At 49.0% G+C, this 17,508-nt stretch overlaps 1 protein-coding gene across 1 annotated transcript; it reads left to right on the forward strand.

The window, feature by feature from the left end:
- The first annotated feature begins 4,841 nt into the window (after positions 1-4,841).
- Positions 4,842-9,125, forward strand: LOC135825103 (uncharacterized). The gene is made up of 2 exons (XM_065337839.1): positions 4,842-6,706; positions 6,809-9,125. The coding sequence occupies exons 1-2, from the start codon at positions 4,842-4,844 to the stop codon at positions 9,123-9,125; spliced, it is 4,182 nt and encodes a 1,393-aa protein (XP_065193911.1).
- Positions 9,126-17,508: the final 8,383 nt, after the last annotated feature.

Consider the following 17,508-nt stretch of genomic DNA (forward strand, 5'->3'; position numbering starts at 1 on the left):
GAGGGATCGAAGTGGGACCTTCACCTTTCGACTCAGCGCCCAAAACTGTACGGAGCACCCAAGACGTGCTAGAGCTGATTGCCAGTTAGTTGTAGAACATCGGCACTGTTGGTCAGCGTTTGTCCAATGTTATCACATAAGCTGATTGTGAAGTAACGGATGGTGTTAGTGGACATTATAGCATAAATTGTGGTTCTTTGGTCTTTTTTTACTACAATCTTACACATACATACACGCTTCGATAGCATTGCTCAAATTATGGTGTTAGAAGATCACGCCACTATGGGCTCAGTGTTAGATTAGATGCCCACGCTACAATGGCTGGCACATAGGTGTCAAAAAGTGCCATAATTAAGCGCAAAGGATCACAGACTACTGAAACATTCAACGGCATGAATCCTCGCCTTACCCCAAATTCAGAGTACCAACCCACAGACTTCCAACTTCGAAAGGTCCAAGCTACGGTATGAACTGAGGAATAACGTGAACAAGCTATGTTTCACGGCTAAAGCGGACGTCATGGTAGGCCACTCGCGTACAAGATGAAAAGGATAATGGCGAGTTCTGTTAGATTGCGGCGTTCGGTTTTGTAAAATTCCCTTTTTGCAAAGACTCCCTTAAGAGAGCATGTCTGAGAAAACCAGAACATAATATGTGCAAGTCGGTCTCTCAGATTTCTCTCAAATTTTGCAGGTACGTTTGCTTTGCTTACATGCCTTGTTGCTTTTGGAAACGCGCTGACTGCATGCGCCCACCACATGCACCACGAATCGAAACCGAGTTTCCCATTATATTCTGTTTTTCGCGCGGCTTGTTGGTTGCCGTAGATAATTCTGGAAAATGCAAAAATTATTTCAAAAAGCCCTGCGGAAGACCCAGCGTACGAAAGAACTTTCCTACGGACATCCGTAGAGAGATTTACGTATGAAAGTGGCCTTCGCTCCCCGGAGCGTACGATATACAGATTTTCATATGTAACTACTTAGAGCGAAACGTCTGACGGCGTACTGCGCACAACTTGCATGCGAATTACAGCAACGGGCACTACACAGTATGAGTGCCTTGCGGAATATGTCACACGTACGTCAATGTAAGGTGTCAGTCGTTTTAACTGCGTATAAAAGCACGAAACAGGCTTAGACCAAGCTGTGATTTCCTGAAGTAGGCTCTTTTAGAGGTAGCGGCAAGTTTACATTTGATATCAACGGTTTGGTTTTTTTGAAAACCTTGTAGAAAATTGTTTGATATGGAGAATCTAGATCTGTTTCTGCTTGAACTGCGGCGAGAAGAAATGTCGAAGCGCAGCATGAAAAGCAAAGAAGAAGAAGAGAGCAATGGCAGTAAGGACGCAACGCCGAGTAAGGAAATGGGCAAAAAATTCAGCGCTCCAGAGAAGAAGGCAAGCTCCAAGGGTGAAACCACCAAATGTCTATTGTCCATTTCTCGATAGATGTCTGTTCACCACACTTTACTGATCCGTTGACAAGAGGCTGGTGATCGAATTTTGTGTACCGTACAGAATCTGACCCTCTGTTTAATTGTCGAACGGCTGATGTACGTGTCATATCTTGTATAATAAAAAATTATTTTGCAACAATATAGCGATACTCGAATGGACCGCCAACGGTTAAATTATAGTAAAGAAAAAGGACCAAGAAGCCACAATAATGTCCTCTAAGACCACCCCTCCTTTGTTTAAATAGGCGCATCTAGATCCGAAAAGGGGGCTGATGTCGTTTGGCGCACTCTTGAGAAAAATGGATTTGGAAGTTGAGTTTTCCGTATTCAGCGATGCATAAATGCGCATTCAAACACCCATAACTCAGTGAAAGATCAAGAGTTTGTACCTATATAGGTGTTTTACAGAGTGATCTGATTGGGTACAGCAATGTCATGGTATAGAAAACTCAAGACGATCAAAAATGACATAAACCCCCTTTTTGGATCCAGAAGCTCATTATTAAATTTTGTTGAACTTTCCAGGTAGGAACACTATTAGAGTGAGTACCCAAGACGTCCTAGAGCTGATAGCCAGTTACATGTACATGTAGTTGTAGAAAATCGGTACTGTCGGTCCGCGTTTGTACAATGTTATCGCTCAACCCTCATTCCAGGTTGTGGGGTTTAAACGAACCCCAGGGGTATGATTGTTGATTTTTTTACTTTTCTACATGTCGCTGAACCTTTTTGTATTCCTGAACAACATAATAAGCAAGATAAATAATAGTCTGGGTCAGAGGTTTATGATGGATTTCAATTTTATTACGGAAATTGCGGGCGGGGTCCAAATGGAATCCAGGAACATAGAACACAGGGAAGTGCAACAATTGCGATGGTTTTGGTATTTATCTCCATGGTCACCGAATACATGGATGACATCCACTGAAGTATGAAGCCCTATGTTCTTCTACAGCCATAATCTCTCATTCCATGTTGAGTTTATTCCTATGTTCCCAGCATATTGGGGTCCTTTTGGACCCCAGGAACGTCTTGGGAGGTATTCTTGCAAACTGGCAAATAATCAGGACAAACTTCATAGCTGTCGTTAAATGCAGTTTGGTCAAAGCATTGATCTATGGGAAGGTAACACAACAAAAAAATACATCAAATAGAGAGTTTGCAAGAATACCACCCGAAACGTTCCTGGTGGCCAAAAGGACCCCAATATACTGGGAACGTAGGAAAAAAGTCAACATGTAATGAGGGTTAAGCTGATTGTCAAGTAGCTGGTGGTGTTAGTGGACGTTAGAGCGTAAATTGTGGTTCCCTGGTCCCTTTCTCTTTACTACAAACATACACATACGCTTTGATAGCAGAGATGTAGCCTTCGAAGATCATGCCACCATGGCCGTCAGATTTTCACGGTACAATCGCTGACACATAACGAGTGAAGGTGAACTATTCGTATACTTGGAAGTGTAACACAAGTGACATACCTGACCGTGGCAAACCTCCTGCACAGATACACCATGAAATATATGTGCTCGTGGTCTATGGCTTTGCTCTGTAACGTCCCGTCCAGTTGTCTCCGTAGTGACATCCGTACAGTCCATTTCAAAACTATAGACGCGTACCTAGGCAAAAACCGTTATGCCAGCATCTATACCACATAAAATCTGTGATCATTTTGTGCATAATTTTTTCCAAAATGGGCGTCTGTTATCCAATCCTTTAGAAACTATATGAGAGTAATTGTGGAGCGATCCTGAGCAATATTCCGAAAACTATTCTCAAAAAGTTCAAGGCAAATTTGAAATATTTCAAAAACCCTACGCGTCTATAGTTTTGAAATGCACTGTAGTGACATCCACCACGGGACAAAGCAGTAATGCACTCCAGGATTTCAGGTATGCACTGCCGTTGGAAAAAGAAGAATCGAAACATATATTCTGTTTGGAACACTTCAGCGGCCCTCCCTTACCGGTAGAGACTTCGAAATTTTGATATTTCCCTCAACTGATTTCGGTGATAATGTGTGTCAACACCACTGGTTATCGCTTGGGGATATGTTTCAGCAGCCTATGGTGGTGGTCTACCCGGATTTCAAGACATAACTTCGCTGCTACTGGCCCTAGAAAATGGCATTAATAATGGCCGGCATTGGACAGTCTGAATTGTTCAATTCGTGAGAAGGGACTCAGCAAGTCGCCAGTCGGAATTTGGACGCCTAAACATTGACATTAGTTGTTTTGACTGCGCCGTGTTGTTGTGAGCGGCAGGGACCTCTAGTCCTTGTACTTCAGAAGTAACTTGTTTGAAGGTGCTCATATTCGCGCTATGATCCTTTATTATTATCTTCATTACGGAAGATTCGACTTGATTGCGCTTAACCTTCCCCTCTTTGGAATTGTCAGCAATATCCATAAATAACGGAGACCGTGGGTTAGTGCTATCGAGCAGTGCTCAAGCTCACTGCCTAGCCGTGGAATGTCTCAGTACTCTTTGTCAGTCGGGTGCTACCTTGTGCACGTCTGACTGTTCAAAACTTGGTTTAGTTGGTGGACTTGAATGCATAACTTGTGCCCCACCGTTTTCCTTGTTTCAATTTAATTATTGTCCTTGTACCAGGTACTGAATTCAAAACACACAGGCAAAAAAATGTAGTGCAATTCTACCACGTGACCCAATCCGCACGCACTGTGTTTGGTCAAAGACTACGATCCAGATGCGAGAGGTACTTGTTTCAAAGTCCTACCTGGCAGTGGTTTTTCCAGCCGTGCTGCAACCCACAGTCAACAGGGAACTTGTGGCCCGGGACACGGGGAGAAAGGGGGACATGGAGTGAGAAGCTCCACTGACTACATTCTCGATTTTTAGGATCAGGATCAATAACATCTATATCAATCGCATCCTGATTCGATAGGTCGAATCAGGATTCGGAATCGTTTGAATGGATGTACCGGATTCTTTTTGTTCCAAACAACGTACGTCTTTTGAAGTACTCTACACGTGATGCGTGCACAGATAAATGCGATGTGATGTGATATGATGCTCATGTCTTATCACGTGACTATTACGTCATATATTTTGCCTGTGTATTACGTCACAACCAGCATGCGCCATCTTGGACTAGTCGCCTGAAGTGCATGCTTGGCTTGACCTGGTTGTCTGCGAATACCTGTCTTCTTCACACTTGTATCTAATTGTATTCTTCCTAACCTCAACCTGTGTCCTTGAGTGTTTGTGCATGACTGTGAAGGTAGACATCACATGGCGCAGTGAACATACTCTACCTGTTTTGTTGCTGCCGGTTTTTCGTACCCTGTGTTTGCACCTCGTTGTGTTACGCGCAGGCCGGAATTTTCAAATTTGCATTTTGTTCGTGTCGAACCTGTTTCGAAATGTCGGACGGTGATGGCCAAGCCGAACTCTCTGGAGTCGCTGCTCTCACTAAGTTAGTCGCAGCAGTTAGTCGCAGCGCAGATGCAAGCTGCCAAGGCCAGAGAACAACAATTGTCCAAACTGTTTCAAGACTGTTTCAAGACACTTTGAAAAGTCTCCAACAGCAACAACAACAGGCCACGGGTTTAGCCCCAACGTCTACACGCTCGACACCCACATCCGCACCAACACCAAAGCCGCTGTCTGTGGATCGTCCAATGTTGCTTTCTACTGCGTCTTTGGCTGATTTCGCCACATGGGAAGAAGCCTGGGAAGACTATTCAGCGTGCCAGCAACTTGCTTCTCATGGCTTGAACACCAGGGTGAGCGCCCTTCGTCAAGCGTTTGACGAGGACCTCCGCCGCTTTCTCCGCGAGGGTATCATCCCCATCGGTGCAAACGACGATGTTCATGTTATCATCGCCGCCGTCAAAAAGTATTTGCGACGTTTACGTAATCCTTTGTTGGACAGACTAGCATTTTACAATCGTAAGCAGTCCAGAGCTGAGCCGTTTGACGCGTTTTTCCCCTCCCTGAGAGAGTCGTATAATGCATGTGATTTTCCGGACTTGTCACTATGCACTACAGGTTCGGGCCAAATATGCGGAGGGTGCAAGTCCATCCTACAACAAGTCACACATGATGTACTGCGTGACCGCATTGTCGTCGGCATATCCATCGAGGAAACCCGACACAAGTTGCTTGCCACACCAGACCTGACCCTGGATGCAGCCATCAAACTTTGCCGTGCGGAGGAAGCCGCGTCTGACACCTCCCACAACATTCCTGGGCAGGCGGCGCATGTCAACGCCGCACGGAAGTCCGCGTACCAGCAGCAGAAGCGACAGTCTGCCGCTCACTCCTTTAATAAGTCCTCAGCTGCTCCGAAAGCACCAGTTAAATGTCCAAACTGTGGTCGTTCCGCGCACACCAAGTCTGCATGTCCAGCCATTGGGAAATTCTGCAACGGATGCAAAGTTGCTGGCCATTTCCAATCAATGTGCCCGAAACGTAAGAAGCAAACTCAGATTGGCATGTTGAAGGTCCGGCGCGCGCAGGAGTTCGGCTCCGACACTGTTCAACTTGCAACACAGTTATGCACTGAACCACAGCCAGTGCAGCTTCAATGGATCCCGAACACTGGGAGTGACATCGATGCAATTGGCATCCGGCAACTTTCCGTGCTCGGCGGATTCGTTGAGAATCTCGACAGTGACTTTGACGACGTCCGGACAGCGAGTGGCGACAAGCTCGTCACTGTCGGCAAGATTTGTGTCACTAACCAGGTCAATGACCAATCACATGACAGCGTGCTCAATGTTTATGACGGTCTTGACGACGCACTGCTGTCACGTTCCTCATTGAGAGCCCTAAATTTCTTGCCGCCCGGCTGGCCCCAGCCAGTCGCACGTGTGAGCACTCCACGTACGCCCAGCCCGACAGACCTCGTGAAAATCCGATCACAGTTGCTTGAGGAGTTTTCCGACGTCTTTGACGACAGTACTCTCAAACCAATGTCTGGGCCCCCGATGGACATCGTTCTTGAACCCGATGCCAAGCCTCACCGTGTGTACACTGCCCGTCCGATCGCCTATGCTTACCGCGAGAAGGTCAAAGCTCAGCTGGATGACATGGTATCTGAAGGCATTGTTGAAACTGTGTCCGACCCGTCTGATTGGTGTCACCCAATAGTCATTGTTGACAAGAAGGGCTCAACTGAGAAGCGGCTGACTGTCGACCTGCAGACACTGAACCGCCAAGTCAAACGGCCAACACACCCTATGCGCAACGCCCGAGAATGTCTCTCTGCCATGGGTCCTGCCACGTATTTCACCACCCTTGACGCCCGTCACGGCTATTGGCAAATCCCATTGACTGAGGACGCCAAAGTCCTAACCACGTTCATCACCCCATGGGGCTGATACAGATTCTGCCGCAACCCGCAAGGCCTGGTGTCGGCCGGTGATGAATTCAACCGTCGGACTGACTCTGCATTCGATGGCTTGCAGAACTTCTTCAAAATCGTTGACGATGGTCTCGTTCACAATGTAAGCTTCGATGACCACCTCGTCCACGTCCGTGCAGTCTTGCAGAGAGCCCGTGATCATGGTATTACTCTCAGCGCCAAGAAGTTCACCTTCGCTGCCAGCACTGTTGAATTCTGTGGCTTCACCGTGTCCTCTGACGGCTACACTGTGGACCCCGCCAAGACGTCAGCCATTCAGAACTTCAGCACACCCAGCAATCGCACCGACTTGCGTTCCTTTCTCGGCCTGGTCAACCAGTGCAGCGTCTTCACGCCACGACTCGCCGAGCTGGCGGCACCTCTCCGACCGCTCCTGAAGACATCCAATGAGTTTGTCTGGGACTCCGTCCACACTGCAGCATTCGATGCTACAAAGGCAGAACTCGTCTCCCCATCTGTGCTATCGTTCTTTCAGCACGGAAATGCACTCCGGCTTGAGACAGACGCTTCAGTCCTGAACGGCCTCGGGTACGCACTTTGGCAACTCCAAGACGACAAGTGGCGCCTGCTTCAATGTGGCAGTCGCTTTCTCTCGGACGCTGAAACACGCTACGCAGTCATCGAGCTTGAGCTGCTAGCAGCTGTATGGGCCGTACACAAGTGTTCCCTGTTCTTGTCCGGTGCACCGTTTGAGCTCTGTACTGATCATCGCCCACTAATCCCGATCCTGAACTCGTATTCTCTTGACCAGATCGAGAACCCCCGATTGCAGCGTTTGATCCTGAAGCTGCGCCCGTACCAGTTCGTTGCCAAATGGCGCAAAGGCACCGACAATGCTTTTGCCGACGCTCTCTCTCGGCATCCAGTTGACACGCCTCACAGTGATGAAGAATTTGGCGAGAGTCCAGCCCTCAGTGCGCCCGCTGTTCGCGCGTGCCTACGCCAAGATGATGATGGCCGTAGCGTCGATCTCCGCTTCAGCGAGCTACTAGAAGCTGCGAGAGCTGACCCTGATTATCAAGCACTCGTGCACGCCGTTCGTCATGGTTTCCCGACTAATTCGGCTAATGCCGACCCTGCTCTCAAGCCGTACTTGACAGTCCGTGAGCACCTCTCTGTGGACAGTGATCTCGTCCTTAAGGGCCAACGTGTTGTCATTCCTCGTGCCTTACGTTCTCGTGTCCTCCAGGACCTGCATGCAGCACACCAAGGTCTCACCCGTGCTCAACGTCGTGCCCGCCAAGTTGTGTTTCGGCCGAACATCTCTAACGACATCGCTAACACAGTCTGCAGTTGTGAGATGTGCCGGCTGCATGCCCCATCCCAATGCAAGGAGCCCCTCCGTGTTACCGAAGATCGTCGCCCCACTCTCCCATTCGAGTTCGTTAGTGCTGACCTCTTCTCATGTCAAGGATGGGAGTTCCTCGTCTATGCAGATCGCCACACTGGTTGGCCGTGCGTCGCCAAACTCGGCAGAACGGCCTCGACTTTGGACGTCATCCATGCCCTCCGCCGCTGGTTCGCGGACACTGGTGTTCCTCGAGTTCTCACCACAGATGGCGGCCCGCAGTTCTCTTCTCGCCGATTTGCCGATTTCTGTAGCCGTTGGCAAGTTGACCACAGCACGTCTTCGCCACACTTTCCGCAATCCAGCGGACATGCCGAGCCGGCTGTCAAAGCTATGAAGCTGCTGATTGCCAAGACGACTGTCAATGGCAACCTCGACATCGACCTCTTCCAACGTGGCTTGCTGGAGTGGCGCAATACTCCACGCAGCCACGGCCGGAGCCCTGCCCAAGCGTTGTATGGGCGACCACTTACGTCGTTTGTCATCGCCCGCCACACCAGCTTCGCCCCTGAATGGCAGGCTGAGTCTGACTCTGTTGACGCTGCCGCAGCCAAGCAGTCTGCCGCCGTTGCAGGCCGCTACGATGACTCTGCTAATCCCCTCCCTCCGCTACGCATCGGCTGTGGTGTTGATCTCCAGGATCCACGGTCCAAGCTGTGGCACACCAGCGGTGTCATTGTTGCCGTCGGTCGCAATCGTGACTACCTCGTCAAGGTACCCAGTGGCCGCACCTACTGGCGCAACCGTCGCTTCCTCCGACCCGTAACTGCTGCTGTTATCCCTCCAGCCCCAACCTGCACGCCGCCTGCTGGCAATCCTGCTGCTAACGTTGCCTCTTCTGATCCGCAACCGCTCCGCCGCAGCCAACGCTCTCGCACTGCACCTAACCGCCTGGACATTGCCTCGCATTCCACTAAGTCATATGATTAGCTGTGTTAGTGCTCTGTTCTCTGCTGCGTGCGCAGTTCCTACTCGTTCTCGTACACTGTATTTGATATTTTTCATTTAGTTGTTGAGATAAACCTGGCTAGACCACTGTTTTATCTCGGAAGGGGCATGATGTGATATGATGCTCATGTCTTATCACGTGACTATTACGTCATATATTTTGCCTGTGTAGTACGTCACAACCAGCATGCGCCATCTTGGACTAGTCGCCTGAAGTGCATGCTTGGCTTGACCTGGTTGTCTGTGAATACCTGTCTTCTTCACACTTGTATCTAATTGTATTCTTCCAAACCTCAACCTGTGTCCTTGAGTGTTTGTGCATGACTGTGAAGGTAGACATCACACGACGATGAGGAAATCGTTGCTTTCTCCTATGAATACTGTCCAGAATCGATAAAATTGCAACTTTTAGCAACTGCAACATAAAATCGAAATTCGGAGTGTCCAAAGGATCCACTCAATTGATCTGGATCCGGATCCAACCAATCCAACACGCCCTCAATGTCGTAGCCTTTTGACCCCGAGGAAACTGTACAGTGTACATTGTACGAAGACACGTGGATTTGTGTGGTGCTTTGTGCCACCATTGGACATGAATTATAATAATAATATCTTAATAATAATATCTTTATTAGGATGACCCAGAGGCTTGTCGCCTATCAAGGGGTTCACCGCTTTGAAGGATGTACATGTACACGTATGAGCTAAAGTGAAAGTAGTGAAAAGTTGTGCAGCGTGAATGCGTTATAATTGTGGAATCAAGCAAGAGTACGAGTGTGAGATCACCTAATGACAGACCGCTACATGATGCGCGAAGGGCTTGGATTTAGTCTGATCGGACAATAGTACGAATGTTCTGTTTTCATTTCTGGCATGCACCCACGCTTGAAACTCGTATAGAACTGGTAAATACTTCGAGAAGGGCTGTGATTGGCTGACAGAAGATGAACACGACTGTTTTGATTGGATTTGTGACATGAACACGCATTTCGATTTTTCTATCGCGCTTGAAAGCCCGACTCAACCTTCTCGAGCTCGAATCGAGTAAAAAATGCGAACTTGATCAGTAATGAAAGTTCTAGTGGAGCGGGCTTTCATCGTATAATCAAAGAGGGCTTTCATCGTAAAATCTAAGCCACCTCAGGCGGGGTTTGTCGGGAAAATCAAAGCCCGCTCCACTAAATAGTTAAGTAACCCTCACCTAGTATCACAGATACATCGTATTCTCTCTCTCCCCCCGTTTACTCGCAGTTATTGGTATCCTATTCTCTTACTATGTGCTTCCATAGCTTTTACTATGTTCTTCTATAGCCACTTCTAGGCTAAGCCTTCGCCGTCATTTTATTGGGTCGTCATCCCGTTTGAATGTGCGAAGTGAAATAAAAACCACCCAACCAACAAAACCAACCAAATAGACCTTATTAGATAAACGTCACAATTACGTGATCCGGAGTTCCAGGAACCAGGGAGTGCCACGAGACCTTCACTGATTGCACAGTGGACTTGGCGTGGGAACATAGGAATAGAAAATACTGGCATTTTACTACTCCCTTGTACGACCTGAGCCTTTCTTGCAACTCGTTTCACGTACGCTTGCCCCAGAATACGACAAATCCCTGGAGGCGAGTCCAAAAACCGCGTTATCGAATAAGGTCTATACGGAGTTCTACTTTTTGTAGTATAACCTGCATTCATCGCCTCATCTATGCCCTGATAGGTGCAATGCGATTGGTCATATCCGCACGCGAAACTTTGGAGCAGGGTGCAGGTTTTCGCGCTCTGAGGCTCCCACAGTTTCTCGCCAGGAAACCGGCACAAGGCCGGCCTGGTTTCAAACATTAGGTATAGTAGTAGTAGTAGGAAACAAGGTAGACATCGGATAGCTTTGGCCCACATCCGCCATGCCTCCAGCAAAAGCTGCCGTTCGCGGGCTGACGGATTCGGAGGTAAAATTGTTGTGCTCCCTCCCCGGGATCGAGTCTTCGATTTTAGACGTAGTAAAGACGCTGGCAACATTTGTGACGGAGTCCGCAGACCGCGAGACACGACTAAAGAATAGGATCGATGATTTATCGAGGCAAATTGCAGGCCTGAACGAGGAGGTTGTCGCCCTCAGGGAGTCCGCCATTGTCGCAGCAAGTGCTTCTCCCCTGACTCCTCCAGCAGTTGCCCACAACCAGCACAGCCAGCGTACGATGGAGAGTACAGCGGGAAGGACCAGCAAGCGTACCCGTACTCGCGCAGGCCAGGCTGCCACGTGTACCACTGATGCAGACGAACACCGTAGCACTTCCCGTAGCGTGGGTGACCCTGCCAGTGACCATGAAACGTCAACGGAGGATGAGGACAAGTCCCAGGCAATTGAGCGGCCCACTGTCAAGCCCAAGCCACTGAAGCTAGAGCCAATCACGGATGACACGTGGAAACTGGTATCAAACGAACCTCACAGAGTGAAGAAAGCCGTAATCTATGTGGGCAATTTGAACTCACATAGCAGTGAAGAAAGTGTCAAGGAATTCACTGAGCAACGCTCTGCAGCAGTAAACAAACCGGTGAAGGTTCACCAGTGCAGCATACACACCACAGAAGATGGGAAAGTGTCTGCCCGCTTGATGATCGATGCGACTGACCTTGAAATCGCCACTGCTACAAACTTTTGGCCTCGCCCACTGTACGCGCGGGTTTGGCGCCACCGTGAGCGTCCGAAGGGGGACACCTTGTCCGGCTCCCACAGTGACACTCTCAGTGATGCTCCAAAGGGGGACACCTTGTCCGGCTCACACAGTGACGCTCTCTCCGAGTCCTCCGACACTCAAGCTCAAAGCTCCAATTAGATCCTTTCGGATCCTGCTGACGAACACATTTGGACTACTGAGTAAACTTGGTGACTTTCACCATGCTGTACACGTTCACCAACCTGACATTGCCATTGTCACAGAGAGCAAGCTAACCCCTGAGAAGGCTACTGATTCCGAACTGTCCTTGCCTGGGTACTACTCCCCACTGCGGAAGGATCGAACAGCTCATGGAGGAGGAGTTGCGGTTTGGGTTAAAGCCAGTCTGGCCCTCCGAGAACTCGATGACATCCAGGTCGGTAATGAGGAGCTAATATGGCTGAGTGTCAGAACTGTGGATAAGAAGTCAGTGGCTGTGTGTGCTGCATATCGCTCTGGCTCCTGCCACGACAATGACATCAGTACCCTTGAAGCCATCAGTGCTGGCATAGACCTGGCCCGTAAATCTTGTCAATATGTGGTATTGGCTGGAGATTTTAACGTACACAACGTGGATTGGCTCGGCAGCACCAAGACAACTCATGCAGGTGTGTACACTGAAGACATGTGTGCTTTTCACTGCTTGGAGCAGCACGTGCATGAGCCCACCAGGGGCCTTAACCCACTCGACTTAATAATGACTGACCTACCGGGAGATGCGACCGTCAATACCTTAGCACCTCTGGGAAACTCTGACCATGCCTGTGTCCTAGCTGACTTTCATGTAAGCACAGCAGAGGAACCACCAGTGACCAGAACTGTCTGGCGTTACCAACACGCAGACTGGGACAGACTCCGCCACTTCTTTAGAACAACAGATTGGCAGTCCACTGTCAGTGATGATCCTGATGCAATGTGTATGCACTTGACCCAGAATATTCTGGAAGGAATGCGCCGATACATACCGTCTAAGCAGTTGTGCATGAAACCATCTAACCCCTCTTGGTGGACACCGGAATGTACTGAGGCTGTAGCACAGAAACAAAGAGCATGGAGGAGACTCTGCGCCGACCGGTCAAGTGCCCAGCTGCAAGCCCGTTACAATGTCGCCAAGCACTCGGCTAACCATTGCCTGGCAACTGCCAAGCAGGCATTCACAGCAAGCCTGGCGCAGAAGTTAGCCTCTGGGTGTATGGCGTCTGGTGAATGGTGGCGAACCATCAAGAAGGCCTCTGGCCACGGAAACAGCCCATCCATACCTACTCTCCGCAGCACCGATGGTACGGAGCACGACACCAACCGCAGCAAAGCAGAGTGCATGGCCGAACACTTCGCCAACAAATGCAGTCTAGGGGCAGACGACCTATCCGCTCCATTTCCTTACGTCCGACCACGTACTGACCGCAACCTCTGCACCGTCCGGTTTCGCGAAACCACAGTCGAGCGAACTCTCCGCCAGCTCAACCCCACCAAGGCCACTGGTCCAGATGGGATACCTGCCCGCGTCTTGAAAGCTTGCTCTGCAGAATTGGCATGGCCGCTTTCAAAACTATTTACATGCTGTCTTCGCTCCGGTATCCAGCCACAACAGTGGAAGGTTGCAAACGTGGTTCCAGTCCACAAGCGCAAGTCTAAATCGTCGCCATCAAACTATCGACCAGTGTCGTTACTGAGCATCCTCTCCAAGGTCATGGAGACCATAGTCAACAGGGCAATGAGCAACTTCATGGAGACGAATCACGTCCTGTCAGAACGGCAATTTGGATTCCGTCGCGGCCACAGTGCAGCAGACCTGCTGACTGCTCTCCACCACCAGTGGGTGCACACCGCCGGAGATAAAGGAGCTTCTCGAGTGCTGGCCATCGACATTGCTGGAGCATTTGACCGGGTGTCTCACACTGGTGTGTTGCACCAGGCTAGAGTGTATGGCATCTTGGGAGACCTGCATCGGTGGCTCCAAGACTACCTCCGCAACCGCACACTTCAAGTCCTCATCTCCGGCCAGACATCAGCCAGACGCCCAGTTAAGGCTGGGGTGCCACAGGGCAGTATCCTGGGCCCCACCTTATTCTTTGTCTACGTCAACGACCTTGAAGACCACCTCCCAATCGGCTCCAACCTTGCCTCATTCGCCAATGACACAACCCTATACGCCGAAATTGCAACGCTCGCTGCTGTTCCTGACAACGCTAGAGTACTCCAGGCTGCTGTCGACCTAGTATCCAGTTGGGGCTCGGATTGGAAAGTGCAGTTTGAGCCAGCCAAGTCTCAGGCCCTTACAATTTCCCACCATCGTCGGGACTGGCCAATACCCCCCATTGTCTACAATGGAACTCCTGTCGAGGAGCAGCCCTCCATCAAGGTACTCGGCGTCACGTTTGACCATCAGCTAAAATTCAGCCAGCATATCCGAACTGTTGTAGTCCGAGCAACGCAGAGACTTGGAGCCTTGCGCAAGGCATTTCACTTGCTGACTATTCCTGCCCGGCTTCGAGCCTACAAAGCCTTTGTCCGGCACCCCGGTTATGGAGTACTGCCCAATCGTCTGGATGGGGCAGCTTCTTCCCACTTGAATCGGCTGGACTGGGTGCAGGAGCGAGCCATCAAGGCAATACATCCGCAATGCTGGCTTCCTAGCCTCATAATTCGCCGCACCATCGCTGCCCTCTGCCTCCTGTATAAAGCCCTTTGCGATAATTCTCCCGCTCTTCTCTCGAGAATGGCTCCACCCCCGACACACCAACCCAGGACCACACGCCTCACCCGCCAGGCTGTACGACTGTCCACCGCGCATCCCCATCAGTTACAGAATGTTCTTCCTGCCAATTCCAGGAACAATGTGAGCCGAGCCTTTCCCCACTCCGTCATCCCAATTTGGAACCAGCTGCCTACCTCTATCATTCCCCACCCATTTCACCCAAAGAACATCCAAAAGTTCAAGAAAGCAGCTTATCACCATCTCCTCAGAACGAACTGGCACTGGGCCACTCATAGCATACGCGAGTAAGAGGGTACAGTGTCCTACCCTGCTTGGACATACATGTAATCTCTCCTCACGGACAGTCTCCTCTTGAATTTAAAAGTCTAACAGCGTTCACATCAATACTCAACTTATTCTTTTGCTCACTGAGCAATACAATCTTTCCATTTTCTTTCTTCTGTTTTCTTTTTCAATTTAATCCTCCCCACCCAATATCCCTTTGGTGCGTCCATGGAGCTATGAAGCCGAGACCTCTGGTCGGCGGAGCTTAACCCTTTATGGGTCTCACATAAGCGAAAGGGTCGTATGTGACCCTTACAGTAAAATCGCATTTTCTTTGAGTTTTGTTGCTAGGAGACAACTAAAATGGTGCTCCACGCATAGCTGAGGCCCAAGGCTTTCCAACGGTGTAAAAAACAACCATACTTACCATACAAAATTTTGCAGTATCGATCGACTGAAGTCTGGTGAAATTGGAAAAGACGACCATCCGCCATGCGCGCATTTCGCGAATGGGAGTGCATCTCTTGAGGCCGTTTCAGAAAAGCTTTCTGAGGACACTGACGGCACCAGTCTAGGCTGGGTGTTCCTGGAAGATTTCCAGTGTAATGTCGTGAGAAAGAGAGCTCCGTTGAGTCCTCCTAGCTCAAATAAATCGTCCCCGAATGAAGAAATCAAATTTACCAACCAGCGAGGAAGCACAGCAACAGCAACTTACAAGGACTTGTCAGGTGCGATCAGCTGATCCGCCTGGCCGTGAGAATCACGGCATGCGTGACATCGCGCCTGAGTACTCATTTGAGCGAGAGTGAATCTGACGCGAGCGGCGCTGAGGTGAACGAACCAAAATTGTGATATTGTGGAACTGTTGCTGCTGGTGCATCGCCGATGGCGAGGTATTGGAGTTCAATGACGGAATTAGGGGCATATATTCTTCACCAAGACATAGCGCTTACCTGATTGTTTATCATAGGACTTCAGCTCCATCACGAACTTGGTATGCACTTCGCGCTGTGATTTTTGTGTTTTTTGTTCGCAATTGTATTTTCTCTCAACTTGAAGGGCTACCACGGGTCATACCCTTGCCTGGACATAGTCATATTTGTGTTTTCTGGACTCGTCCAGGCATACAGATTTAGAAAATATATAGTTTACCCATACCTACAACTCACAGAACTTGAGTTATGGCTGGTTGTTTGAACGCGTGTTTGCTTGACCACCCCTCACATACATTGAGTAAGACCCACAAAGGGTTAATGGGCCCCACCACCACACTCCATCATTCACCCCAGTGTCTGGAGATATGTGGATTTTGTAGAAAAAAAAATATAAAATACGTGCGTACAGTCTTGTGACATGTGAGAGAGCCCACTAACATTAGCATTCTTAATTTTCCCTATGCTACGTCGCTCACCCTTTCTTTCTCGTCACTTGTGCCGGTGGTTTTGAGACGTATCCACTCACCCCCACGGTTAGACGTTGCATCTGCCGCTAGGGTTTACCAGGTGTTAGCGGCTGTCGTGAGTTAACGGACACGATAATTTCCTTCTTTTTTGACGTCCCTCCCACTCTTCCTCAATGCTACCCGATATACTGCGTTTTGCGTCCATGCGACTAATTCACCATGCTTGTTCTGTAACAATCACTCTGTTACGCATGTACGGTCTTTCTCTCAAAATGCACTGTGATTAGGGCTTACCTGCAACACGACCATCTACCGACTTTGCAAGTACCCAGGTTGATTTGTGTTCGGTACCTTTCCAGAGCGATGCAATGAAATGGAAAGACAAAATGTTGGAGGATTTACAATCGTCATGGATTGTTTTTTTGAGCATTTTGATGATCGTCTTCAAAGCATTATTTTGATAGTGCAGACGAACATACAGACGCAGGTTGTTTGACAAATTCCGAAATGGCAACTTTTTTGCATGTAGTTTAAAGCGTTCACATGTATGTTTAAAGGACTATTTATTTTCTTCAACTTGACAAGTATAGCAAACAAGTGACGAGTAGACAATCAGATGTTGTCGACCACAAGATTCGATCAATGACGGTCAGCATTTGCGGAGACCACTATGAAGGTATGGACAATAATAGGTCGATGGCACCATCGATTATCATAATGTTGGCATCTTGCTCAACAACGGTTGTCTTCTTTTTTTCTGACTTCATGCACTTTACTTCACCTTTCCGTATTTCCGCTGAAGCTACCACTAGACGCGTTACAGGAACACCGCAGTCAAAACTCTCCATATTGATAGCGTTTTCAAAAATTCGAGCACGGTGTGTGTCAGGTTAGGCTGCCTGTTACGTCCCAAAGTATCAAAGGTCACAGCTAGGTCGAAGGGAGATTCTTGCGAACTTGGGAAGACTTGCACACAGCACTGTGGTACACAGGTTGAGTAACATTGTGTTACATGTAGTTGTAAAATGTTTCCCACGGTACTCGTACTGTACAGTGCAGGTAGTAGATATTCATTCGTATACAAGGTATAAGGTGTAGGTTGGAGTTGCCCAGCAGGGCATGTACTTACTATTTTAACTCGGGTACTGAGCCAATAGAAAATGTATTAATGAAAAATGACGCATGGGTTACGAGTGACAAGTAACTGTCCAATGCAGTATGCAGTATCAAGATAACATTGGGTCAGAAATTGCCCAACTGATGCAC

This window comes from Sycon ciliatum, chromosome 9, assembly GCF_964019385.1.
Source record: "Sycon ciliatum chromosome 9, ocSycCili1.1, whole genome shotgun sequence".
Classification (NCBI taxonomy): Eukaryota; Metazoa; Porifera; class Calcarea; order Leucosolenida; family Sycettidae; genus Sycon; species Sycon ciliatum.

Bases quoted from the DNA above. Each gene is read 5' to 3' on its own strand.
- LOC135825103 (XM_065337839.1), top strand. From the start codon at position 4,842: ATGTCGGACGGTGATGGCCAAGCCGAACTCTCTGGAGTCGCTGCTCTC. The intron at 6,707-6,808 runs GTATTTCACCAC...GGGCTGATACAG, and splicing joins TCTGCCATGGGTCCTGCCAC to ATTCTGCCGCAACCCGCAAG.